The sequence below is a fragment of the Ambystoma mexicanum genome, chromosome 3q, assembly GCF_040938575.1.
Source record: "Ambystoma mexicanum isolate Mex_15411 chromosome 3q, UKY_AmexF1_1, whole genome shotgun sequence".
In the NCBI taxonomy this organism is placed as follows: Eukaryota; Metazoa; Chordata; class Amphibia; order Caudata; family Ambystomatidae; genus Ambystoma; species Ambystoma mexicanum.
The window spans coordinates 691,744,496-691,772,241 of record NC_090926.1 but is presented as its reverse complement, the minus strand read 5'-3'; the positions used below and the strand labels follow the sequence as shown (position 1 = coordinate 691,772,241).

At 44.3% G+C, this 27,746-nt stretch overlaps 1 protein-coding gene across 1 annotated transcript in view; it reads right to left on the bottom strand.

Moving 5' to 3' along the window:
- Positions 1-311: 311 nt before the first annotated feature.
- CYBC1 (cytochrome b-245 chaperone 1) overlaps positions 312-27,746 on the bottom strand; it is a 281,444-nt gene continuing 254,009 nt past the window's right edge. The window contains exons 5-7 of the mRNA XM_069654604.1: positions 15,117-15,213; positions 2,774-2,918; positions 312-1,882 (exon numbers count right to left, since the gene is read on the bottom strand). Coding sequence (XP_069510705.1) covers positions 1,753-1,882; positions 2,774-2,918; positions 15,117-15,213 — 372 coding nt within the window. The 3' untranslated portion in view covers positions 312-1,752. The remainder of the gene's footprint in view (positions 1,883-2,773; positions 2,919-15,116; positions 15,214-27,746) is intronic.

Below are 27,746 nucleotides of genomic sequence, written 5' to 3'. Positions count from 1 at the left end.
TACCCACGAGAGGTCCTCTGTATGTCCTTTGTACGTGCAGGCAAATCAGGGCCACCTGCACGTACAAAGAGATGCTACAGCCCTATGGCAATGCACAGCGTGGTAGGAGGTGAACGTTTATGGGAAAATTATGTTTTTAATAAATGACAAAAAATAGTCATTGTGTGATTGCCCCTGAATAGAGTAACAAAACGGCCTTTAAATGCAATTCAGAAAAAGATAACTGGAGGGCTAAGAACTGGACTACAAACGGACAACCTTTAAGTAAATTAGAAGGCGTACCAGAATAAGATACTAATCGGCCACATGTATACCCTAAAAACAACCAATTTAATTGGGAAAAATGTAGATGTCAATTTTATAATAACTTTAGACTTGTTTGATTAAAAGTTGTTCTACCAATTGCAAAACTGAGTGTGTGCCACTAGTTGTCGATCTAGAAAGAATAATGTGCAAGCAGATGAAAGGTGACCCTGGTGGGCTCACACCCTCTCCTGGAGGCCACCTTATTACATGCTCGATGCAAATGCATAAACATTTGGGAGGATGGAGCAGGGGGCCAAATGGCATTCAATCCCGAGTCATTGGAGTGGGGGTGAGGGGGATTCACTCGGGATGGAGGTGTGCGTACTGGGCTGGCTTGATGGCATGAATACATTTGTTGATTAATCTCTCCAGTCAACATCAGGCAAACTCCACAAATCTTACTGCCTCATAAAGGCAGCGTCGCCCCCCCCCCCCAAGCACGAAATAGAAAAATGGAAAGATACCCGCAGGTGTGTGCAACAGAAGCAAATCACAGTCCGAAGTGCACTGGGAACCAAATGTGTCCCTGGAAATGTGTTTCAAGGTGGCCTCAGATTACACCATGCAAGAAAGCGACTCCCCACAAAACAGAGCTTTAGGGTTCTCTGCCCAAGAAAGTTACAACAAAAGAGTCCAAATTGTAAATTTGAAAGCCAATTTGTCCCAATAAAGGCATTAAAACTGTAAAAATAACAAAAAGAAAGGGTTCTATGTGTTTTCATAGACTGCCGTTTACAAGTCAACAGTTTATTTGTGCACTTTTGATCGACATGATTTCGATTTTATTTATTGCTGGGGGCCCTCCATACACCCGGATTCCATGCACCCCCACCCCACTTCCCTACCTCAACGTACACATGTACATGTAACTGGTTGATTTTGAGCAAAGGTGCACAATCAAAATGCTTACTTTCAAACCACAGTCTTTGAAAACACGCATTACACCAGAAAAGATATAAAAAACATTTGTTAAGATTGAGGAATACCACACTGGAATATTTATAGGAAATGATTTGCCCAAAAGAGATGTGGGAAAGGAGGAGAGAAGGAAGGAAAGGAATATGGTGACAGAGAAGGTAAGAGGAGCAGAAAACCAAAAGTACCCATTAAAAAAATAAAGAAGAGGCCCACTTGAAATCACCTGAGGTCCCAGTAGGCCAGTACCGCACTGATCGCAGTACGGGTGTCCAACAAAATTCAGAGGTAGCAGAATGCTAATAAAAGGCAGGAAGGCTTGTCAAGAAAGTAGAAGATATCACCAGTCAGGACTTCTCAAAGACCTCATTGGTGATGGTGTTTGAAAACATTTCTGGATTTGCCATAGGCCTGTTCACTTCTGGAGCAGAGCAGCTGGGTGTTCAGCCCTCCTCTCTGCCTGCCCAGATGCTGGAATGTAAGGGGGAAGAGGCTTGTCCTTAGTTGCATGGTAGAGAGAGGATCCAGTCGCTATTCCTCAGATGGCCTTAGTTCAGAGTCGTCGCTCTCATCGGTGTCCTGCAAGGGTTCTGGATCGCACTTGCCGGCCAGGTCCAGTTCCAGGAAGCTGCAAATGAGTTTGGCGATGGGTTCGACATCGCTAAAAAAGGAAAAAGAAAGTAAAAAATTCAGCGCTCACCATGAGTAAACAATATTCACGGGCATCGGTTGTCTGGTGTGCCAGACTTGATTTTGACTTACTCTGACCCAGCCCTTTGACAGCAACATTCTTGAATATTTGTAAGGACCTACTGAACCCGTACAAATTGGCATATTCCAATGAAAACATACTCCAGCGATAAAAGGCAGTAAGGCTAAATGAAACCAGGGAATGAATTACATCTGTTGTTGCCACGTATGCGTAGATAGTTATGCAAAGACAAATAAAAATGAGTAAGAAGCAGGATGAGGGACAACAAAATACAGGTGGTGAGAGCAACACAGATTTCCGAGTTTTTGATTGCTGTGCATGTCGAAAAAACAATGATGTGAGGTTAAATCAAGGGAGATACAGCGAGGGATGGCATAACAAAAAAAATGTTTCCAGGAGATAGGGCAGCAAATGAGACATGAGAGGATTACAATAGTTCCAGGGAACAATGGAGCAAATACGATTTAGGCTGGTGTTAGGGCTGTCAGAGGGACTCCAAGTTGGAGGAGGTCTTAGGTTATTTTGCTGCTCAGAGTGGCGTGAGAGGAGTTCTAGACAGGAGTCATAATCGATGGCAGAAAAAGATCTATGGCACAATAAGTAGGAGACCACATTAATCATTGCACAATGTTAAGACATTGTACTGAGTATTACTAAGCATCAAAAAATGCACTTCCATTCTGATATGTCACAGGAGTCCGGACAAAGGCTTATTTTCCCTCAATGTGCACACACAATTACAACCATCTTAATCCCAGACCAAAGCAAAGTTCGTTATAATCGGTAATAAAGGAGATTAGTCCCCAACACCCACAATATTTATGGATCAGTTTATGGTACCTTCGGCTGCCCATCACTGCACTCTGAGTCAAAGGATGTGAGAAGCCAGTCACAAACCGCAACACAATTAGGTATCCTTTCCCAAAGTAGCGGACCTTCTCCTCCTCCACATTAACAGCACGGATCTCACCGAGATGGACCACGGCTGGAAAGAGAAAGAACAGAAAATAGGTAGTCTGAGATGCGAGTCACTTCTCCAAAAAGAAAATTGGATGAAATATTAAAGTCTACAAAACACTATAGGAAAATGAACTGAATAAAACGGTGCGCTTCACCCACTTAATGCACCTTACAACTCCATAAATATCACAGGCAGGATGACCATATTCCACACACACAGGGGGCTTCACACAACATCCCTTCCAAGTAGGGGATTATCAGATCCCCAATGTTAGAGAGAATTTTCATTTCTGTGCTAAATTTCCTTCCACCTTATTAGAGACACCCTCCCCCCACCCCCCAACTCTTTTGCTGGACTTAGGACTTTTTAACTTGAACTCCTGAGTGAGTGGGGCCTTTTTCTCACTCCTGCCTGTGTTTTTCCCGGACTAGGATTTTATGTTTTCACTGTTGTTGGAGTCTGACAAACTCCATAGGCATCTGCTTTTTGTATGGTGACACACCCAGCACCCTCAGTGCAGTATAAATACCTTTTTTTGGGTAAACTACTGTTCCCAAGAATAGTAAGGTGAAATTGAACTTGCTTACCTTTTTACTTTGTAGGTCCAGCACAAACCATCATATGTGGAGTGCGGGGGGGGGTTATCTAGTAGCCCCTTATTCTACTTTCTTATGTAACATTTTTATTTGGACTTAATACTTTAAATGGCTGGTGGCAGTGGTTTACTTTTTACTACCAGTGTTTATGTGTACCGCAGGTTGAACCCGAAGCTGCAGTACAGCACCCAGGGGTGACCATTTTGTTAAAATTGCCCTGGTCGTCTTTTTTCACAATTTTTTGTTTGTTAGGTTTTTCTTGGCTTTTACTCTGTAGTTTGAGACAGGTTTGAGCCCTTAGTGTGTTCTGCCTTTGGCGGGCTTCAGCCCTGAAGCAAGCCCCTGGCTCCAGTGTGTCTGTAAAGACAGGAAGTGAGGGAGGGTCCTGAAACTCCCTTGTCCTTGGTCTATAGGTGTGCCTGAACGAAACCAGTCCTGATTGGCCGGCTGGCTTTCCAGGAGGGACAGTCTCCCTGCTAGGTGATTGACAGCCTAGGACTGTGAATGAATGAGAACGAGCTTAAAAGGTGAGGTTCTTGGGACTATAGGCAGAGTTGACCACTGGAAGAAACATCCGAAGAAGAAACCACGACGAGAAGTCTGCTGCAACCTCCTGGACCTCCAAGTGCCCGGTGAAGCCCTGCTGCTGTGCTGACCTCCTTATTCAAATCAACAGCTCCTCTTGGGCTGATGGGACCAACTAGACCTGAGATGAACTTTACTTTGGCGCAACCCCCGACTTGCTGTGCCACTCCAGTGCTGCAGAAGCCCAATGCCAGGGGTCAAGGGTCCATTATCGAGTGCAACGTCTTCCGTGGAACTAATCCGGCAAAAAGCTCCAGGATCCTCCCAAGGGCCCTCCAGAAGCAGGTAATCCTGATCCAGAGACCCCTCACCAGAGTCCAGGACCAAGGGATCAAGGAAAGTCCAACCAAGGATATTCGTTCTCCATCAGTGCTGTTTGAAAGGTGCTGAAACCACGAAGAGCTTGTGATGCTGGAAATGCATCGGATGGACAGGGCCTCTGAATCCTTGTCCTTTACTGCTTTTTATCATCATGTGTTCTGTCTTGTTTTCCGCGCAGGAGTTCACATGGGACTCATGGCGGTGCGGCTCTTCCTGTATTTGGTCTGGTGAACAGACCTTTTGGATACCCTTATGGCACCCATGGGTGGGAGTACGACCCTGTAATCCTAGTGCATGTTTTTGGGCACCTGTGTGTGGCCCACAGAGTAGGGTTCGGGCTGAATTGACATCCCATTTTGGGATGCCCAGGCCCTGTCATTGGAATCAGTGGATTTCTGATGGGAAACAAAGATGGTCCCTGTGGCCTTTTGCTTTCTATCGCCCGTTACCTTACTTTACCCGAAGTCCCGGGAAGCCCTGACTCTGTCCCGTCCCTCTGACTGGCTGTTGGGTGGAAGTTCCATATATGGTGTTGTGGGGAAGTCCAGGCCAGACTGGCTTGAGCATTCCCAATGACTATGTTGTGGGTACCCAAGTGGTGTGGGACCTGGGTGAATGGAGTGTGTGACGAATACGCATTTCATGTTGTGGGTTTCTATTATCTGTTTGACACAATGAGTGAGACAGCCCTGCACAAAACTAATATGAATGCAGTGTGTAGTGCTAAATGGCAGAGTACTTGTCTGAATCCACATTCTGTGTTGCAAGTGTCTGGATGGAGAAGAATGGCCTGAATGCACTGTGCGCCCGATTACCTGCCTGACTGCATGAATGCCCTTCTGAGTGATTGGTTGCCCGAGTGTGACCCAGCAGAGGTAATGGGAGATCAACAGTATATCTGGGCACTCTCACTGCTAGAAATCATTCAGAAGCTGAAGTCGAAACGCATGCTTAACTTTGAAGCCCAGTGGAAGAACTGCTGCTGTTGTCCTTCCCTAATCTGAAAGCTGCTGTGCCTTCAAGGAACTTATCCAAGAAAGGACCTGGCTAGGAGACCTCTTCCCGAGCTATGAGGGACCATCGTGCACCAGCTGGTCTGTGCCAAAGCTCCCTGGTAGACAGACCTACGAAAGGCTGCCAACCGCAGAAGGGGAACAACGAGGAGAAGCACCGCACAGCCGTCCATCACAGACCGCTGTTGCCGCAGTGCTCCCTTTGCATAAGAACATTTTGATCCAAGGACTCCCATGCACATCGTCGACTGCTGTCGTCCCGCCAGAGAAAGTCAAGGCCGCTGATGACCGAGGAGAATCCGCCGGTGAGTTTCCCGCCACCTGAAGACCTCGGAGATGCCGACGAAGCTACTGATTCCAGCTGTGGTCACGTCCCATTCGCCGACGCCAGACGCTGATTAACCGACACCCTTGCTGGGGCAAAGTTCTTCATTGACTCTTTGCAGCAACGAACACTAGTCGTCAAGGTGCACCGCACGCCTCAGCTTGCAGGACGTTTTCGACCGATCGTCAACGAGCACCACAAGAACCGGAGCTGTTGCTGCAATGACAGTGTTCACCCTTTTTTCCTTGTGTGATTGACGATCCGTGGATCCTGCCTTAAAGGGTGCCGCTCAAGAAGGATCGTCGATGACCCAGATGTCAAAATCTGCAATTCCAGGTACATTGGTGTTGTAAAACTATTTAGAAGGAAATAAGACTCATATTGAACAATATATGGACTGGGCCTGTAATATATATTTTTATTTACAGGTTGCCTGGCTGGGGGGAGGGGGATCTTCATACAGAACTGTGCCTGGTGGTAGGGGCTCAGTATTCTACCCATTGTTCTAACCAACTGCTTTTCCTCCTATGTCTATTGTTGGTTCTCTTCATTACTTTATTTGTGTGACATTTAAACTAAGTACAGTTGATTCACTTTAATGAAATCACATAGTAATTGTGGTACAATGTAGAACTGTGTGGTTTATAGTCATAATATCGAAAACATAATTTCGAATTACAAAAATGTCGAAACAAAAATGTCGAATTCAAAAATGTCAAACATACATATAATAGAAAAAGTCATTAATTCGAAAATAAAATGTCGAAAAAAAAAAATCGAAAAACCAATGTTAAAATAACTGTAAAATGTCACAAAAACTAATGTTTTTTATGGGGGGGTCCCCCCCAACCCCCCCATCCAAAACCCCTACCCGAACCCGCCCCTCCCAACACCCCCCATGGATATACCTTTAATTTTAAAAAAAATATATTTAATAAAACATTAATTAAATAATTATTTTAAAAAAACCTCCCAAACCCCTACCCCAACCTCCCCCCCTCCTCCCCAAAATGGATATACCTTTAAATATTTAAAACAATTATGTTTAATAAACTATTAATTAATTATTTAAACATTAATTCGAAAAAAAAACGACGTCATTTTTGTCATTCGACATTTTTATTTTCGAATAAATATTTGACATTTTGACTTTCGAAAATATTGTATTCGATATTATGACTGGACACCGAACTGTGTATATATATATGCCATTATAGATTAACCAATCACAAAGTGAGTTATTGCGATTGTGTATACAACCTTGAAACTTAAATTATATAAAGACTGTGCTTTAACAAATACAGTGTGTGGACATTCCTTTGTGGGTGCTGTACTTAAGAACCAGCCCGCATCACCTTCTGAGAAGCTAGGCCTTGATTGCTCGACCATAGCTACCGTAATAGAGGATTTTGGCTGGGGTCCTCTATGCCTCTCCTCTGCCATGTAGAGAGCAGGAGTACAGACACCCCTGTCCAGTCTTTACAGAGCTGCTGAATCAAAGAAAATCCATAGCGGACAAAGTCCTCTCCCGAGTACTGCCGTAGGAGCCTGCCAGACGTCCTCCTCCCTCTTGTCCCCACGACTGAGGCCGAGGAACAAGGGTCTGCTTTGCTATAGCAAGGAGGAATCCAGCTGGAACACTTTCTTCAAACCAGAGGTAATGTGAGAGCTTGGGGTACTTACCTTATTGCCATAGGTCGTGCTTTCTCACTTAAGTGCACTGGCTTAACTTTTGGAGTTGATCTCAACTCCCCTTGCACAGGGTTGTGTTTCACCATTGATTTTTTTAAACTGACTTTGTGAAAGAATTTATCCAAGAAAAAGTGCATCAGAACTATTGACTTGGTCCATTTGACTTTGGCTGTCCTCGCTCCTTAAAAGCACCCTTCTGAATCTATTGACTTTGGCATTGTTTGTCCCCTCATAGGTTGTAATTTGTTGAACACTTTTACTGCTGGGAAAGGCTTCCCTAGATTTCAATAGTGGATCCAAACTGTCTTCACATTATAAGAAAGTATGTTCTAACCTTTCTATTTCCCTAAACCTTCCTTCCTGAAACCAAGAGTTTAAAAAGTATATTGGTGTTTAAGATAAATGCAATACTATCCTAGTTATTGAAGTCACCTCAGGGTGTAGGAGAAATGTATTAGCATGACCAAAAAGTATTTACCAACTTTATTGACTTAGTAAAGTGATTCCAAAGTTTGCTTTCCTGTTACAAACAATTGCCTTTTTTTAAAGAATGCTTAACTAAAAACTAATGTGTAAATAAATATTTATAACTGAAACCATGAGAGTGTTACTTGTATTGACCAATTTCACCTGTACAACTCTACAGCTCACATTTACCCCTCTTGAGATAGGCTTGGCTGCTCAGTCACACTACCAACTTGTGTAGTACAGACGTATACCAAAAGGTGTGTTTCCTAACACCAAGAGATAACTCTTGTGTAGTTTCACCCAGTGTGACTGCACCAATTCTTACACAACACCCAGCAAATTGAAGGGGGATATCGGTTAGGAAAGATTTTCTTTTTGTACCTTTCTCTCCACAGATTTCTATTTGACACCCTTCCTTAGCTTGTTTTGAACCCTGTCTGGACTTTTTGGAGGCAGGTAAAGTCTTCTGCTTTACTTCCCTTGCCGGGTTTGCTCATTTTTATGGGAGAATGCTAATTTTTATGGGAGAAACTGACTAGTCCCTAAGACTGTCAGTACTGAGAGACGCTGGGCCTCATTACGAGGTTGGCGGCAACCCGGCAGTGCCACCGGCAGTTTGCCACCAACCCCATAACACTGAATCCGGCACCGGACTTCCTGGTGCCAACGGGACATTACAAGTCCCTGTGGCACAGGAAGTCAGGCACCAGATTTTGTAAATCCCCATTCCCATAGAGTGTCATAGGACTCTATGGGAGTGGGGAGACCAAAGCACCTGCAACGTTGCCAACGGTGCTTCCGTGACGACTCTGCCTAATGGATCGGCTCCGCCTGCCAGGCTCAGACCGGCGGGCGCATCAGCCCCGGCAGGCGGACTCGTAGAGTGGCGGTCCGCAAACAAGGGTGCTGGTAAGCTTAACGTTGGCTACTAAAGGTGGTGTTAATGTGCAGAAGTAAGTCTCGAACACAATGGTGGCATGTTTTTTATAAAGAGTTTTGATAAATAAGAAAGGGGTGGAAATAGGCCTCTCTATCCCTAAAGCTAAGAGGGATTTTGTAAAGACTGGAGGGGGTATCTGGACTTCTGCTCCCAATATGGCAGAGTAAAGGCACAGAGCACCCCAGCCAAGATTCTCTATTTGGTAACGTTGGACGAGCAATCAAGGCTTAAGCTCTCAGGAGGTGATGCAGGCTGGTTCTTAAGAACGGTGTAGTCCCCATGCACCCACAAAGGAATGTCCACACACTGTTAGTGAAAACACAGCTCTTTATATAAAGAGGCTCAAGTTATGTACACAATCACAATAACACACTTTGTGGTCTAGTTATTCTAAAATGGTAGCTATATACAGTTTTGTCATGATTCCTGCCCCTCATGTCTCCAGCCCCCCAAGATGTCAGGCTGGAGCCAGGCCACGATCACCTACATGGCCCTCAAGGGCCTCTCCATCCCTCCAAAGACCCACTTGGAGTCAGACTTGGCGCTTGTGGCACCAGACTCACTCACTCACTCCCGTAGGATAACATTGGGGATTGGACTTGTAGTGCATTGATGGGGACAAGATGGATGCCCCCACATATTTCGGTTCCCAGAACTGCATGTGCGGTCTAGTCTTTTTGGTGTGGTTCAGCCCAGAGACACCTGGGATATCCAGAGACTATTTAAGCCACACCCAGGCTGAGAAACATGCTTTGCATTTTCTGCACCTGCAGCGTGACACTCACTGTGTTCGGATCGTTCTCCAGTAGGCCTGCATCTTTCTTCTGCGCTCAGCTCCTGCAAGAACAAGAACACCGTTAGGAGCAGCCTTACCTTGCGGCGCTTCTGCCCATCATTCATCGCTCCTTCTGTTCTGCGGGCATCTTCGGCGGTGTCTTTCCCATCCCGGCACGCCGCTTCCTAGGGAAAAGGGAAAAGAACAGAAAAAAGGCATTAGTAAGCATTCTGCAAATCTTCGCTTATTTTTAAATACTGTACGAGCTTCAAACGCTTATGTGAGTCCCAGCCGCTCTGGAGGAACTCTGTCTCCGGAACTTCTCATCCATCTGCAAGAGGGAAAAGACACTCCAGGTTAGCGTGGAAACATCTAGAGGCGCCGCATACCGCGCTTACCCACCGCATTTGTTCTTCATAACCGGCATCCACGCTGAAAACGTCGCGGCACCTAAAAGACACAGAAAAAGAACTCAGTTCAATGCAAATACGAAAGGGGTGCATCATGCTCTCACTCACCTTCAGCGCTACTCATCTCAGCAGCACGCCGCCATCCCCGGACGCCGGCCATCATCTAGGAAGGAAAGGAACGAAGTTAGAGAACTGTTCAAAAGACTCATTATACTTACCCGTCAGACTCTTCCCAGTGAAGTAACTAGGCAGCAACGAGCCTGCATCAATCAACACGCCCCTGCGCTGAAAGCAGGACGGTGAGCACACTATCCAAGAAAACAAGGTGAGCTGTGGATCAAAGGGAAAGGTTGGACCCCGGGGAAGAAGGGGTTCAAGAACACAGAGACAATAGGGAGTTAAACTCTACCAATCCTGTGTTTCAGGCCCACTCTCCAGTCAAATAGCCTCCAGGGAAGGGTTCAAGGTCGTAAGAGGTCAGAACAGGCTGAGTGATGTCCCCGTGGATACCAGGTGAGACTTACAAGTTTCTATGTGGTACCACAATTACTCTAATTCCAATAAAATGCATCAACTGTACTCAGTTCAAATGCCATACAAATCAGTTAATAAAGTGAACCAACAAATTGACATAGGAGGAAAGCAGGTTGGGTAAAAACAATAGGCAGAATACTGGGCCTGTACCACCAGGCACAATTCTGTAGAGAATCCCCCCCCACCTGGGCAACCTGTAAAATAAAGATATAACACAAGCCCAGTCCATATATAGATTCTATGAATCTTATGTTCATCTAAAATGGTTCTACCACCCCAATGTACCTGGAATAGCAGAATTCGACTTTGGGTCGTCGACGGATCCTTCTTGAGCGGCTCCCTTTAAGGCAAGAGCCACGGATTTTCGAGATCCCTCGAATAAATGGTGAACAACAGCACCAAGGCAGCAGCTTCGGTCCTGGCGGTGCTCGTCTATGATCGGTCGTGGACGTCCTGCGAAGAGGAGGTGTGTGGTGCACCTCGAAGACGGTAGTTCGTTGCCTCAAGGAGTCACTGAAGAACTTTGCCCAGCAAGGGCTTCAGGTCGTCCGGCGTCTCTGTAGTCTTTGAGTGGTGGGAAACCCACCAGTGGATGCTCCTCGGCGGCCTTGACTTTCTCCGTCAGGACAAAGCGGTCGGCGGTGCTGGCGAGAGCGTCCTTCAATTCAAAGTGTCTTTATCAATGGAGCATCGGCGGCTCAGCCCCAAGCGGTTCCCGCTTCTGGACAACACAGCTTCAACGCGTCTCCAGCGGTTATAGTAAACCTGCGAACCCTGGTCGACGACGGTGGACGCAATGTCCGGTGCTTCTCTCTGTTCTCCTCGGCGGTCCCCATCTCCGGTTAACAGTTGTTCAAAGGTTGGCTTCCAGGGCGCTTCGGCGAATGTTAGCAGTGCACGATGGTCCCTCGTAGCTCGGGAAGAGGTCTCCTAGCCAGGTCCCCTCTTCGATCAGTTTCGACAGCACGGCAGCTTTCAGATTGCGGTGAAGGTAACAGCAGTCAACCTTCTCTGGGCTCGGCTTCGAGATTAAGCATCAGTTCGACTTCAGCTTCTGAACGTTTTCTAGCAGTGAGGCCCCCAGATATACTGTTCCGCCTCTCATTCAATCTGCTGGGTCACACTCAAGCAACCAATCACTCATAAGGGCATTCAGTAGTCAGGCAGCCAATCAGGCTCACAGTGCATTCAGGCCATCCTCCTCCCTCTCAGGCACTCGCAACAAGGAATGTGTATTGGGACAAGTACTCAGTCATTCAGCACTCCACACTGCATTCATACCAGTGTTGGGCAGGGCTGACTCACTCTTTGTGTCACATACTAGAAACCAGACACCCATAAGAGGAAGTGCATATTGGTCACACACTCCATTCACCCAGGTCCCACACACAGGGTGTACCCACAACATAGTCACTGGGAAGGCTCCAGCTAGTCTGGTCTGGACTTACCCACAATACCACATAAGGAACTTCCACCCAACAGCCAGTCAGGGGGACGGGACACAGTCAGGGCTTCCCAGGACATTGGGAAAAACAAGGTAACAGGCAATAGAAAGCAAGAGGCCACAGGGGCCATCTTGTCTTCTATAAGGAATCCACTCCTTCCAATGGCAGGGCCCGAATACCCCAAAATGGAGGATACTCAGAGCACCTGTCAAATTCAGCATGGAGCTGCCACCTTCCCATACAGGGTTGTACCTCCACCCATGGGTGCCATAAGGGTATCCAAAGGGTCTGTACACCAAACCAAAAAGAGGAAGAGCTGTACTGCCAGGAGTCCCACATGGACTCCTGTGCACAAAATAACACAGCACATGCACGAAACATAAATAAACCATTATATACTGCCACGTGGTCTTTTCCAATCCACACACTCCCATTCAACTCACTCTACTCACAATCTCCTTTTGTTTTCTCCCGCAAAGGTGCACTTACATCTGTGCGTTCCCAAGCTCCTTCGATATGGGGGCCGTCAATGGCCTGCACAACTGGGCGTAGCGCCCACTCCAAGGAGCAGGCAGGCCTTATGGCAACACAGCGCATGCAAACCTCTTAGAATCGTCCACGGGGGACTGGGAACTGCAGATGTGCGCCGCACCCCAGGGTGCGTGGCTGGGACACCCCCAACCTCAGTGAGAGTCTGGGATCATGTTGGGGTCACCAATTTGTAATAAGACCAGTAATCAATTTGCTCTCTTGGATTATTTTTACCGTCCCGGTTTTGATCACTGCACCATTTTGCAAGGGAAAACACTGCTCATTACATTCAAAAAGGTCTCAGACGTTCCTGTGGAACCGAAGTGACTTGGAGCTTGTTGCGCCCAAAGAAGTTACAGGTTATATAGTGGAAAACCGCAAATCTGCATTCATAGGTTACAATGTTATCCCACCACCCTCATTGACTACCACCTATAGAACAGGCCAATACCCCCCTGTAGACCCTGTACCGATTGGCCAAAAATGATCTAAACCCATTCCCCTAGACAGATGGCCCACTGCTTTGTCACGCTTGAAAACAGGTATGGAATTGGTTTGTGAGTATATCGACACACTACTAAACTGTGATCGTCACATGATCTGTACCCCTCTGATCCAGACACATTCAAAGTAAAATGGCGAAGCCAACTCTGCTTTAATAAAACACTGGGCCTTCTCATAATAATACTAGACACTGCGGTGAACACAAGCTGCACCCCCAACCTAGAACTAAATGTATAGGCATTACCTCTGCGCCTCCTATACCAAATCGCAGACCGTTCCAGACAAGGCTCCCCCTTATTTCCTTCTAACCACAGGTGCCCATTAATGACGTGACAGGGGCACCACTCGAGTCTGAATTTTAGAGATGTGTTTGTATTTGGTTATGTAGCTGCTTGTATTTCACATGGGGTGGCTGCTTCTTGGGTTAGGGCAGTAGCGATCTAAATCTTTGCCCGGTCTATTGGTATGACAAAAGCCTCATGCCCTATTCTCATATTGTGTCCTTGAAAGGGCACATCCCTAAATATCCTCCTCACAGCTAACATTCCATTAACACCACGTTCAGGCCCTACAGCTGGATTCAATTAGCATGTATCTGTGCACTGTGGGTGCATCTGACCTCGGCTACTCTCCTGGGAAAGGGAAAAGGGGTTTGTCTTGGGACCGAGCTAAACAGAGCCGCAGCTCCACAACAAGGGCTGCTTTCTATATTGTTCATTGTATATTAGGCCTTAAAATCTAATATGGCGGCACTCATGCCATTTTAACATGCTGAGCTCGATCGTACCACAGTACCTTTCCAACTTCACCTACTTCAACTCTTTCCTTGCACCTCACTAAAGAACACACCTTCGTATACATCGACTAACAGCAGAGTCTATACACTGTCCCATCTATAACCTCTGCAACCCCAACATTAATATATTTGTTGTTCCTCCTGTGCTGCTATATGTGGGTATCTAATGTGTGTCAAAACTAACTACAAGTGATGTGTGCCTTCTGCTGCACCAAACTCACCTTGCTCACATTGAGGTAAGCACCAATAGGTTTTTCTCAACCTGAACAGGTTTGCCTGGCTGGGACGTTCTAAGTGCATTCCCAACACAGGCCAGTAGAGAGCCTGTAAATGGAGCTTGAGAGACATAGCTACACAAGATGGCGAGAGAAAATATAAAAACAAAGTGTTTGCAGTGGCACAGGAAAAACAGAGAACCTAAAATGCGTGACTCAGACCCAATTGTCCAACTCTGCCCTTCTTGCTCCCAAACTATGCAGCATGCCCACGATCCATCCTTCTGCCGGCAAACACGTGCACTTCTGTGCAGTCACCTTCGTGTAATGTTTGTTTTGTACCATTTTTTAATGTACCAAGAAAATCGGTGTGGACTAGGTTTCTGTATAAGATGTATACACACTTTTCCAAAACGAATCCTACATTTCTCCTGCTAAGTACATGCATGGCAGAAGGCATTTACGTGGATTATATGGAATTGGCTCGATTTGAGCGGGTGCTAAAAGTAGGCGAATGGCTTCAGAATCAAGAGCACCTTCAACCATTTTCAAAACCAGGTGAAGGCGGAGATGCTCCTGGGAAATGCCAAGAAAATCGCCTGGAATGGTACAGAAGGTGTTGCACAATGGGATCATGGTTTCCGCATCACTATTAAACCTCCATGAACACTCCAGATGAATCCAAAAGGAGAACCATAGTATACTATTCATTCTGAAATTCTAAAGTTATAGATGCAAAACGACTGTTTTTAACCAAATTTGGTTTTCATATCCACTGCTCCTGAACCATGCACCAAGTTCTTTTGGGCTTTTAAAGCCAGCGGAGGACTATAAACGGGATTTCCAGAGTAAATCAGAACGCTCAGCTTGATTATAGAATACCAGTTTACAAAATGGGTCTAAGAGGAAACGGAATGCAATGAAGTAGTGGATAGTTAGGAGCAACAAAAAACGTTAAAAAAGTTGCCTATATAAATCAACTATTCTCGAGTCGTGTTTGTAAACACGGAGTAGTCTTAAATGCAGTTTTTGAATGACATCTGACCACCAGTATGTATACCAGAGTACCTACCCATCTCCTGCCCGCCACGCCATAGGGTGAGGAGTTTTTTGTACAAGTTGAAATTCTTCAAAGTTACTCGCCCGCTTTTCTTGTCGAAGATCGCCTCCTGCAACAAAAGACCTCCGAATTAACAGAGTGCACACCCTTTTGCAATCAGATTTCCTTTCATGCAGAAGGCAAGAAGCTGCGCGGCTTTGCTAAAACATCTCCCTCATCGGTACAGGATTACTACATGGGGGGTCCTCGACTTTCCCACACATTGCAAAACTAAACACTGTTATTATGCTAAACCCAGTCCCATTAGTGTATTAGGCACATTAAAATTCCTTTCACACTCGCTACTGTAAACAGGGATCAACTCTGGAGACGCTCTGCACAGAAGCAAAAGAGAAGCCTAGCTGGCAAAAATCAAAATAGTCCATTGGTGATATTCTTCGCCTTCACTGCCCGACTTTGGATGTACAGTACTTTTCAAAACCAAAGACCCATTTTCCCACCATCACAAGCCCCTGTGCAAGCAGGTTCCATCAACCCAATTCCTTGAGAATGAAGGATTTTGTAATAAAAGGTTTTTCTTTATTTTCCCGGTAGCTTTCAGCAGGGGAGGACCAGACTTAAGATTTTCTTAGACAGGCAACTTTAAAAATAAAGAAGCCCTTGGCCCGATTCAGTACGATTCCACCAAAAAGGCATAGGTCATTTAAACATGTTCTGCTTCTATGTAGCCAGATTTACACGTTCTTTGCTAATGGTCCACAGAAAGAGCTTTCCGCTAGGATCAATCCCACTGCAGCTGGGAGGCGAAATAAACATGCAGCCTAGCAAGGGATAGAAATGGGACCGTTTATAAAAGTAGCGAGTACGACTCGCAATGCATCTCTTTCTGCCATGGATTCTCAGCTTTTGAAATAGATCGAGGCAGTACCTGGACCACAATCTTTGAACGGCCACCCGAGGGCTTAGGCCCACCTCCATGGACTGCTCCGTCAGGGCATAAGACGAATGGTGCAGGGTGTGATATAGTGCAAATGTATTTATCCTATATATGGGTACACTGGCAACTAGCTTATGCCAGAGCCATCCTTACCGTCAGACCGGGCTAACATTCTGTACGCCGACGGGTAACGTTCCGGATGGGCCTGCAACCCCAAGTAGAGTGCCTAAGGTTGCAGCCATGCCATCCGCCCTACCGAATCACGAGGCTGTCCGATTCCGTATGCATGTTCACTATTTCACGCTAACATGACAAGATGTGTATGTCCATGAATGGGCATACATTAAACAATGGGAGAACTCCCTGGTGTGCCTGATCTTGGGGGAGCATTGGTCTAAATTATGGCAGATTATACCAGCACTTAAGAGGGCACTCCAGATGTGGGAAATGTGGATGAAGCGAATGGTGGAATGGCACCTCACCCCAGAGAAGCTGCATCGATATTATCCCGCAGTGCTTGAGGTTTGCTGGCGGGGGTGCAGCGAGATTGGCTCGTGGGTGCACATCTGGTGGGGGTGCTCAGTGCTTCAGCCCTTCTGGGATAGGCTCAATGCGGCTATGAAAACCATCTTCGGCCCCCAAATTCTTCGAAACTATGAGGAGGCAATGTTGGGGATGGGGGATGTATTAGAAATCTGGCATTGCTACTGGTGGCTCAAAAATGGGAAATAAAGCAAGGTCTCCACAGAGCATGAGGGGGATTGCCAAGATTTGGCATTTTGTATCATTAGAATGGGTAACATATGCGATCCAGGGGATCATAGAAAATTCAAAGAGGACTGGGGCCTGGTGCTGTGCTTTCTTCAGAATGACTACCGTGAGAACTAGTGCCCACAGAGAATTTGATCGTTGGACCTAGTTTAAAAACTTAATTTGGCAGGAGATGTGTGATATTCTGTTGCTTCGCACTGGCTTGCAGCTGTCATGGGGCGGGGGTGGGGCATTAGTTCTTATGTTTTCTTGTTAAAAATGCCAATGAAATACATTTTCTTTAAGGTGAGATGACACAGACAAAAAGGGTAACAGTTTGTAAAACCATTATTGAAAGTCTTTGGGTTGGTTTAACGCCCATCTTGTCCTATGACTAAGGTGGGGCTTTTCCAATCTAAATTAACAGAGGAAAGTCTATGTCTGTCAGTCAAAATCAAACGTCTGTGTCAAAACCCTATGCTTGCCCTCACATCTAATACTAAACCTAGTGTAGGGATATCAGTAACCAAATAAACAGGGTTCCAATTAAAGTTCTGAGCTTCGTCCAGCTTCTAGTATGCTATTGGCCCCCTTTCCAGGTTCAAGAACGTTCCAACAAAAATGTTCTTGGGGTTCCCTCCCCCAAGTTGGACACAGTTCAAACAAATGTATCCCAGGGTTCCCTTTACCAAGTTTATGATACAGTCACAATACTGTCTCACTGGATTCACCAAGTTCAACAAGAGTTTAGGATTCCCTTCCCCAAACTTAACGTACTTAATCCTTAAAGCTCCAAGTTAAATTGGTTCACCACATTCAAACAGGACTTCCTCTATAAAGCACGATTGGTTCACAATGTCCTATGAGAGCTCAACTCCTTAAAGCACAACGTTCAATTGGGGTTTCATAACTTTTTGTTCAATTCCTTTTAACACTTTCCTTCGAATTGGGGCTTTCTGGTAGAGGTGCAGTTAACAGACCGAACAGCCCACCCATTCTTGTCACTGGTAGGCGATTCACTTTCTTAAATCAACCCTTTCCAATATATTCTATTTCACTGGCATTATCCTCTTTTCCTTAACCCTTGGTCTCACAGCTTTACGTTCTGGGTTTTGCTTCCACTTCATAGCTCCCCCTTCTGCTGTTCACTCATTTATCAAGTTAATTCTTTCTTGTTTCGCAGGCTTTCCAGAATGTACCGCTTGTACGCGACCACTCCGATACAATGTAATTCACTTCAGCTTTCATACGCTTGCACACAAGTGAAAACTCACTGGCTGCGTCGTTGCTTCCCACATCATCTCTGCTCACACAATGTCTTGCAGTTGAGGTCAGGGTCTCACCTCCTGCCTCTCAGACACTCCTGGGTCGGTTTCATACAGATTATACAAATGATTGCGTTATATTACAGATATTGTATATGTGGGTACGAAGGAGCCCCCATGGCTTAGAGATTAACGGAAAAACTGGGTTTTTGTGGGAACTTATGGGGAAAAATAGGGCATGAGTGAAAATAGCATATGAAAGCTGAAGGAAAGGATGGTAAGTCAGTGTTAGGGAAGGGGGATGCCATGTCTCGCTGCCCAGCACCCTCCCTCCCGTGTCCTCCACTAAGGTCGGAATCCAAATGCGATGGTCCTTCCCTGGCCACCTGAGCAGAAGACCCCGGGGGAATGGTTGAGAGAGTGAGTTCTAGTTTCTCACAGTGGTCACAGTTCAACCTAAACCCTTAGTTTTCGGTTAGCTCCTTCAATCACAGAATTTGGCTAGGAGTCACCTGCTGATCTGAAGGTCTCGCCTTAGGGTGACTGGGAACCTATACCTTCTTCCAAAGACCATTTTCTGCTAATAATAGGCCCATTTATAAGTCAGTCCCTGAAGCATTGAAAATATTAACAAATGTCGGCTGACCGTAAACTTTCAAGGCCACATGATTAATAATGCTAGTAACTGTTGTATCACAGTTCAGCATTTAACTGTTTGTGGCCTTGCAATCCTCTTCAGCTACAAAACATTTCTATCCACTATGCAGATGTGCAATTTAAAAAATGTTGACTCCCCTCTGAGGGTAGAATACCAGATTCATCAGAATCCATGTGGTTGCTGGGCGACAAATCTAATGGTTGAAATAAAAAGCTTGAATAAAAAAACCATAGTTTCAGAGAAAAAAACGTTTTCATGCCATTATGTTAAGAAGAACAAAGCAAATATGGATGAGAGTGGATCGGGTGCTACACCTTTACATAATAGGATTATTTTTCTTCTTTTTTTGGATCAAGAGGAATAATAAAATTTGAGCCTTATAGCTAGATGTTGTACAAAAGAAGGGTAATAGAAATTATCCTAGTACATAGATTACAATAGATTTAGACATGAGGATTTTGGCATTGAATCATCTCCGAAAATAGAGTTATTGAGAAAACTATGGGGAATGTGCTCACATTAATGGATAATGACAGCTCTCAATTCAGAAATTTCAATTGCCGATGTATGGGACCTCATGTTTTTCCTTGAGGACATTTAACAACTGAATCTCCAGAATGATGTGATGCATTCCAAATCAATGGCAAAGTAGATTATGTTTTTGGATCAGATGCGTCGATCAATCAGAAATAAAGGAGGCACAAATGACCTGCTCTATTTTTTTTTAAACATGTTTTTATTCGTTTTCACATTCCAAGATAACAGAAACCAATTCAACCCCACCTCCCCCTCCCCAACGGAGGCAAGCTCCATTAGTCCAAATAATATATTCTGAGGTCATTCACATAATGTCCAAAATCCATATTTTATGGGGGCACCATTGAAGCATATAGTCACTTTGAAGATAGTTCAGCACATCTTCCCAGTTAAGTTTAAAGGCTGCTTGATCTCTTTGAGCCATGTGGGTGGTCCATTCTATTGCTATAAAGTTCCACACTTTCTGAAGCCAATCCATGTCCATAGGGCCCTGTTCTAGTTTCCATTTATGGGCCACCACGTGCCACGCAGCTATAAGTAATAACATGAAGCTGTGTTTCTGTCTCTTGGAGAGCAATTGTTGCCTTGCCCCCACAAACCACATAGCCAGACTCCTAGTTACATCAGGCCCTTGTTCGGGAATGTCTTGTCAATTTGTTTCTGCATCTCTTCCCAACACAGCTTAATCCTTGGGCATTCCCACAATTTGTGTCGCAAGGTCCCCTTTGCTCCCAAAACCTCTCCAACACAATGCTGGCACAGTCGGGTACATCTGATGCAATCATTCTGGTGTATAATGCCATTGCAACATTATTTTGTATCACATTTCCCTCGTTTGGATGGAGCGTATAAACTTGGCTATATCCCTCCAAAAGATATTCCCAATCTTCCCTGGCTATGGTGTTATCAAGTGTAGACTACCATTGTTTTATATATTTCCACTGCACTGGTGCTGTACCCGCATTTAGTAATCTATACAAATTCAAGATCACTTTCTTTGAGCCTGTTTAGGTGGTAACATTTTTCAAATGGGGTCAGTTATGTAGCCGCTGCTTTTATCTGGAGGGGTGGACAACAAATGCTGCAGTTGATTATAGCGAAATCTGTCGTCCTCCCCCTGCAACAGGTCTTTTTTTCAATCCTCAAATGTTCTCAAGTTATATCCCTGGAACATATCTTGTGTTTTCACACACCCCGCATCCTTCCATACCTTAAAGGCTCCCGGTTCCACCCTGAGAGGGAAGTTTGGGTTCTGAAATATTGGGAGAAATGGGGAACGGGGGATGTAGAAAGTATGCCTTCTTTAAGTGTTGCGTCCCACACCTCCGTCACAAGCCCCACTATCCTGCTTATCATTTAGTTGGGTGGTCTATGTTCCTGATATAGCCAAAGCAGTCATGAGAGGGATGTAGCTGCAATAGCTCGGTCTTGCTGCACCCATATTTTTCGGCCTTCGCCTGCGAACCATTCCTTTATGGCCCTTAACTGTACAGCTTCATAGTACCTATGAAAATGTGGGAGTCCCATCCCACCCCTATCCCTTGAAGCGGTAAGAGTGGACATTGCTATTCTAGCTGGTTTGTTTTGCCAAATGTATGCAGAGATAATTTTTGTTAATGAGCTGAAGAAACTTTTAGGGATATTGACTGGGAGAGCCTGGAAATGATACAATATTCTAGGAAGGAGTACCATTTTGATAACCATCATTCTCCCTAACCAGGATATTGCAAGAGGGTTCCATCTAAGTCAATCTTTTTTACCCTGGCCAGTAATTGTAGGTTATTTGCCCTATACAGTGTTCTGATGTTTTTGTAAGAACCACTCCCAAATATGTTATGCCTTTCTCCTCCAAGGACAGTTTGGTCGGAATACGTAAGCGTTCCAGTGGCTCCGGGTCTACCGACAGGTTCAGAATTTGATTTTGTCCTTTTTATTTTTAGCCTCGAGACCGCACCAAAATCCTCAAATTCAACCACCAATGCCGGCAACAACATTTCCGGATTAGTGATGGCAATAAGCAGGTCGTCAGCAAATGCCATCGTCTTATGTTCTGCCCTGGCCATTCCTATACCTCTGTCTTCCGCTTGACGAGCCTGGCCAGTTAGGGTTCCAAACATATAGCATATAGCAGAGGGGAAAAGGGGCAACCCTGCTTACTACCTCTTTTTATCGCTATGCTGTTAGAGAGAACCCAGTATCACTATTCTTATCTGCAGGGAGTGATAATTGGCACATACCATTTGTATGAACCCCGGGCCGAACCCCATACCTTCTACAGTTTGACATAAAAAGGCACATTCGACTCTATCAAACGCCTTCTCAGCATCTAATGACACCAAGAGTGCTGGTAATTCTGCAATGGCCGTTTTCTCCAATAGGTGACATACCCGGCAGACGTTGACGTGGGTCTGTCTTTGCGAAATGAACCTTGACTAGTCGGGTCGCATAAGGTTTGGCAGTAGGTTCGACAGCCTATTTGCCAAAATGTTTGTATATATTTTAGCATCAATGTTAATTAGCGCTATAGGCCTATAGGACCAAGGGGGTGATGGATCTTTACCCACTTTTGGAAACACCACTAATTTCACCTCATACATCTTAACCGTGACAATACCCTTCTTTCTGCACAAATTAAACAATTTAGTCAAGCATGGTGCCGAGGCGCCCCAATATCACTTATAAAAGCTTGCAGGGAACCCATTGGCTCCCAGGGCTTTATTTCTTGGTAGGGTTTTTATCGCTTCAATCACCTTATCCTCCTGTATTTCCTCCTCAAGCCTGTCCATCACCTTACGTGTAATACTACTTAAGGGGACTTTGCTCAAATAAGCTTGTCGCTTGCTGTTTCATCAGTCATGTATAAATCTTTATAGTATTCACCAAACACCCCAGGATGCCCTCGTTAGTAGTAACCTAGCCCCCGCAAACTCTTTGTTTCAATATTTTTCGGGACCAAATTTTATCCTTTAACTGCCTAGCTAGCAATTTATCAGTTTTATTAGCTTTCACGGTATAGTGTTTTGTAAATAGCAGAGCCTTTTCGGCATATGTTGTGCGGTATGTTTCCAATTAAGCTGGAGTATGTTTCAGAGCCCTATGCAGGCTCCCCAAGTGGGGCCTCTTTCCATCTCGGCTAGGATCTCCCAAATGTTTGGTTCCAACTCCTCCTCCCAAGTCCACCTTTGTTTGTCTCTTTTTTTCTTTCAACGCAATTAGATGACCTCTAAGGACTGCTTTGAAGGTGTCCCATACTACTCCCGGGGCCATGTCTCGGGAGTCATTCTCTTCAAAATAAACTTTTTTTTTTTTTTACTTCTTATCTGAGCCAGTCAAGCAGTGCGCTAGCTATACTTTCTCATGAAATACATACTCATATGTATTCATTTTGCTCAAATGTTTTAATTGTTGGATTACAAGACTTACCACACATCAAATTCAATTCCATCAATTTATCTCAGAATATCATACTTCATGGATTACTCTCAGGGTACCATATATCCGTAGTTGACTTCTTACAGTGTTTTACCCCGTCCTTTTTTTTAATCAATTATATCTTCATTGATTAGTATTATTTGTTTGATTTCCTTTCAGTGTCTTTGGTTCTAGTGTCACCCTTCAATTTTATCTTCATTGAATGTTGTCATTTACTTTTTTGGTGGTCTTGCAATTGGTTTAGTTTCCTCTTGATGCCTTGAATTCTAGCACCACTGATCAATTGTATTTTCATTGATAAGTTTTCTCTTTAGTTGCTTATCCTTACTACCATCCATCAATTATATTTTCATGCATTGTTTTTTTTTATTTCTCTCAGGTTCTAATATCGCCCATTCATTATATCCACATTGATTTGTTTCTATGGTTGTTTGTCCTCAGTTTCCTCTCGACACCCGTTTCTCCATGGATATGTCTCCATGGTTCCTCAGATAGAAACTGTCAGGGAAAAGTATACATTTTGTCACATTTGGTGTTACCTTGTATGTACTTTAGGGACATATCCGTTACATCTCGTTATACACTGGCAACTGTGTTGCAGGTCATTATACACTTACCCTGTTCAATAGTTTTTATAGATTCTTATGGTTTCCTTCAATCTGCTTTGTACTGTAGCTCTGGTCAATTTATTTCTCCTTATGGTCAGGTAATTTCCTACAAATAAATGTGTGGCCATGAGTTTAAGTATCATTACTTCTTAAGCATTTAACTGCCATTGTTATTAAAAAGGCGGGATTTTGAGGCCAGTTAGTTTCTACAACATAGTAGTCCGTTTTTCATTACTGTTTTTTTTTTGCCAATTTAAAGCTGGTATTGTTTGTTCCAAATTGTTAATGATATTTTCTCTTACTAGTGCCATATGAGTATTCCACTACACAGGCTAGTTATTTTTACTGGTATAAAGCCATTTTATATTTTTCAAAATATGTGCCCCTTTATCAATAAAGTACAGGGCAGGTTCAAACCAAGAAAGAAAAACAATTGGTAGAGAAGGGATTATGGTGCAAAAATCCACTACTCCTTACCTTGATTCATGTGTATTCCAGGATGCAATTGTCCTCAGCGTCCTTCCCGCGCTGGGTCCAACTCACATCTGGTTTCTTTTTATACACGGCGAAAAACGGAGGAAATTACGTCATTGTGCACGTTTGCGCAATCAGGTCATTGTGTTTCTGCATGCAGCAGCCCTTTTTTTATTTTGCCGATCAGGGCTTCACCTTATTATTGATTTCAAATGTCTTGGCACATATTGCAGCCATGTTAAGGTAATACTCCTGAAAAAGTGTGCTCATATTTTCGACAGGATTTGTGATTATCCTCTAAAGCAATATATTGTTCTACAATGATGGACTTCTTATAAGCAAATTGCTTCTGTTTGCAAGATTCATTTGCTATATTAACCATTAATGTTGCTTCTTTTGGGGGCTTTTGGGACTCAGTGGGTAATCTCCATATAGGTTTATTGGGTTTATAGGTCTATGGCTACCTTAATTGCTGATTAGGATATACTTCTGGAAATACAGGAGTATCTTCAGATTCTTTAGATAGATTTGTTAGTGGGATGCACTAACTGCAGTGCGACAGCTGTAAGGGAAAAACATTAGTTATATATAAAGATGTAGAGTTTCAAGCAGACATGCATCACATTGTTTTACAAAAACTTTCCTAAGTACCTAAATAAGTACCTAAGTCAACAATCAATTTGCAGATTACAACAGTGTTTTAAATAGAGGTTATATCAGTACTGCTTATTCTAAAGCCAATACGCCATTTCATGTTCCGAATTGAGGCCAGATGTACAAGCGTCCATATTAGTGCATATTTCTTTTGATCAACAATTGAATTTAAATCATTATACCACACTACTTGGAAAAACCCTCTAATATCATTATACCACATATCTTAGAACTACTCTTATGTTTGACTGAAATACAAATTTTATTAAATGTAGAAAATCCATATTTGAATAAAAATCTATACAAAAATATTACTAAACACATTCATAAAAAACACGACAGAGTTGGTGACGGGGTCAATTTTGATAAATCAAGACATTTACAACAAGATTGTAGATGTTTAGCAAAAGACTCTTGTTGTTCTCTAGTCTTTGAGTTGTGGACATGTTTCGGTCTTTAGGTAATATTAGACACTATCACTAGTACCCGTTTGTCCTGTTGTGAAAACGATGGTCAGACACATTTCTTCAGTGTAGTACTAATACTTTCATGTACCCCATTACTGTTTTGCAATATATCCCTGGTCTTTAGAAAGAAATCTGTACATTCAATGCCCTTAGTATGTTTAATGCTCGTATAGTGAGAAAATACATCTAAAGAGGTAACAAAAATTGAGTTTTCTTTCCATGGAATTTCCCCAAGTTGTTGAATTACATTTCTTGTGTGTGATGAATTGCTGTCTGGGGATACTGCTAGGAAGTGTACCCAAAGAGAGTGCTGTTGAAATCTACAGACAAGTTAGTCAGGACATGAAAGGCTGACATTGGCTGACATGGGAGGAGGGCGGAGCTTATCACTACCTTGGAGATACTTCCTCTTTATGGTCTCACCTACACTCGGGGTTGGTATCCTGTTTTTGTTGTTGCTAGGATACAGCACAGAGGGAAGATGAGGAAGACAGCCGTTACGAGTGGGCGTACTAGACTGAAGCCCATTGTAGCAGTGATTACATTAGTAAAAAGTTGCGCCATTGCACTATGTGAGATAACAGTTCAAAGCCGTAAGAAGATGAGGAAGTTTATTTGTTTGTTCGATTTTTGGGGAGAGAAGAATCGCACCGAGTCAGGGTGGAGCTGATAGAGCAGTGCAAAGTCTATCCCGAACCTGTCAGCTGTTCGTTCAAGAGAGGGACGTATTAACGCTTCTTCCAGCTGAGGGAAAGAGAAGCGTCGAGAGGTCTCCGACGCGCGGAGGCTCGTCAACATGCAGGAATCGCATTAGCTGACTGAGAGAAGGAGGAGCCAAGTGTTGAGCCTCTGAAAGACTGGAGGTTGGGCATATCAGCGGTAACCAACTACGTACGCTGACAGCCCCGCCTCAGCTGCTTGTCACACAGCCATGAGCGCCCAAGAGAAACAAGAGGGGAGGAGCGAGTAGAAGAATAGAAAGGTAAAGAATTCTGTGTGGAGAGAAAATGATGTTGCGGATGTATGTAGGAACTTTGTAGAACCAGCAACCAAGATTGCCCAGCAGCTAAATCCGTTGCCTAGTAAAAATCCCATAGTGGGCAGAAGCAACGAAAACACATTGAACACACGTTCTATTAGAGACTGGGTTTTGCCAAGATAAAGGGAAAGGACAACAAACGATCGACCAGTCGGCCACTCAGTGTTTGTAAGGCCAGTTATTCTGTTTAACCGTCTATATTAACACAAGAGGCCCCACGGAAGAAGAGGGGACTTTACAAATCACACAAGCTGGATACCTAACGAGGCCTGTGAGGCGACCTATACAGTGGAAGGGAAAAAGACCTCAGATGAAGCACTAAGCTCTTATACATTTGAAATACCTTCCCATGGGACTACTACCATAAAAACCTTACAGACCCTGAAGAGATCTTCACTTCAAATATCCTTTTCTCTGCAAAAATTAAAGATAGTCTTTAAAAATAAAGTTATCTTCTTCCAAGATTCCTTTGTGTGAACTCTTATTCCCACAAGAGGTGACATTTTGGTGGCAGCGGTGGGATAGGAGCAAACACCATTGAGGACTTAATTAAAACATTGAGTGAAGGGCAACACCTTCTGCAACAAGCCTTACAACTACAAAGCCAACAGGCTCAAGCGGATCGGCAGACTTTCCAACAGGCCCTGCAAGTACAACAAGCCCAACTGTTAGAAGCTACCAATTTACAGAACCACCAACAGGCATCAACCTCTGTGCTGCAGAAATATGCTTCAGGGGAGGACCCTGCTTTTTTTCAGCGAGTTGCTAGGAATGCTCAATGGCCTCCAGAAAGGTGGTGCCACTACATCGCCCCTTTGATGACGGGGGAGATGCAGAGCCCCTATCAAGCCGCTAACCCTACCGGGGAGACGAGTTACAGTGATATGAAGAGGGTTGTGCTCGAAAGACTGGGGCACAATGAAGAAGCATATAGGCTAAAGTTCAGGGAAATCAAACTACACTCTGATGAAACACCACGTCAACATTACTATCGTGTAAAGGAAATGGATGATAAGTGGCTTCAAACTGTTACAGCCTGTACGCAGGAGATGGTGGAGAAGATTATACTGTAACAATTCTTAGAATCACTTCCCTTACCCATCCAACGCTGGGTTAGGCAACATCACCAACCCACATTGATGGAAGCAGTTAGTATAGCCTCCGCATATCAGAAAGCTGGGCAAAGTCGTTTGTTAAGCTACACTGCTATACCAAGAACTGCCACTGGTTCATCTTCAAGCACAGGAAGACCCATAAACAACCCAAGGTGGCCAAACTTCATAATGGAAAATCGACAGGGAAAATACCAGAGTACGACCCAGTAGTGAAGGCCCAGCTACCACTAGACCACCAGCAATGTCCATGAGAGGGCCACAATGTTTTGAATATGGTGAATGTGGACACCTGGCAAGGTTATGTCCTAAGAAGAGCAAGCCTGAACCCATGGGCGTAGGAACATTTGAAGTTGTCTTTTAGAAATTAAGCTAAACCCTTTGTTAGGGGTTGCAGATGAATATCGATGTACTGCGAGATCCTTTCAGTTAGGGGTTCCTATGTCACGGATGGCACTCTGTTAAGAGTGGCACAGGAAGGGTTAGGGTGGTTGTGCCGAAGTAAGGTGGACAGATAAGTACACACACAGCTGAAAGTAAGAGAACGAAGAGTAGGCAAGTGTAGCAAGGAAATAAGGTACAACAGAATGGATTGCCTCTTGGGGTGTATGCAGATATAGGAAAAGAGTATTCCACGGACCTTAGGAAAACTCTAGCCTTCTGCACAGTTTGCTATAACAGAGGCCCACGCTGTTTTCTCATGGCTTGG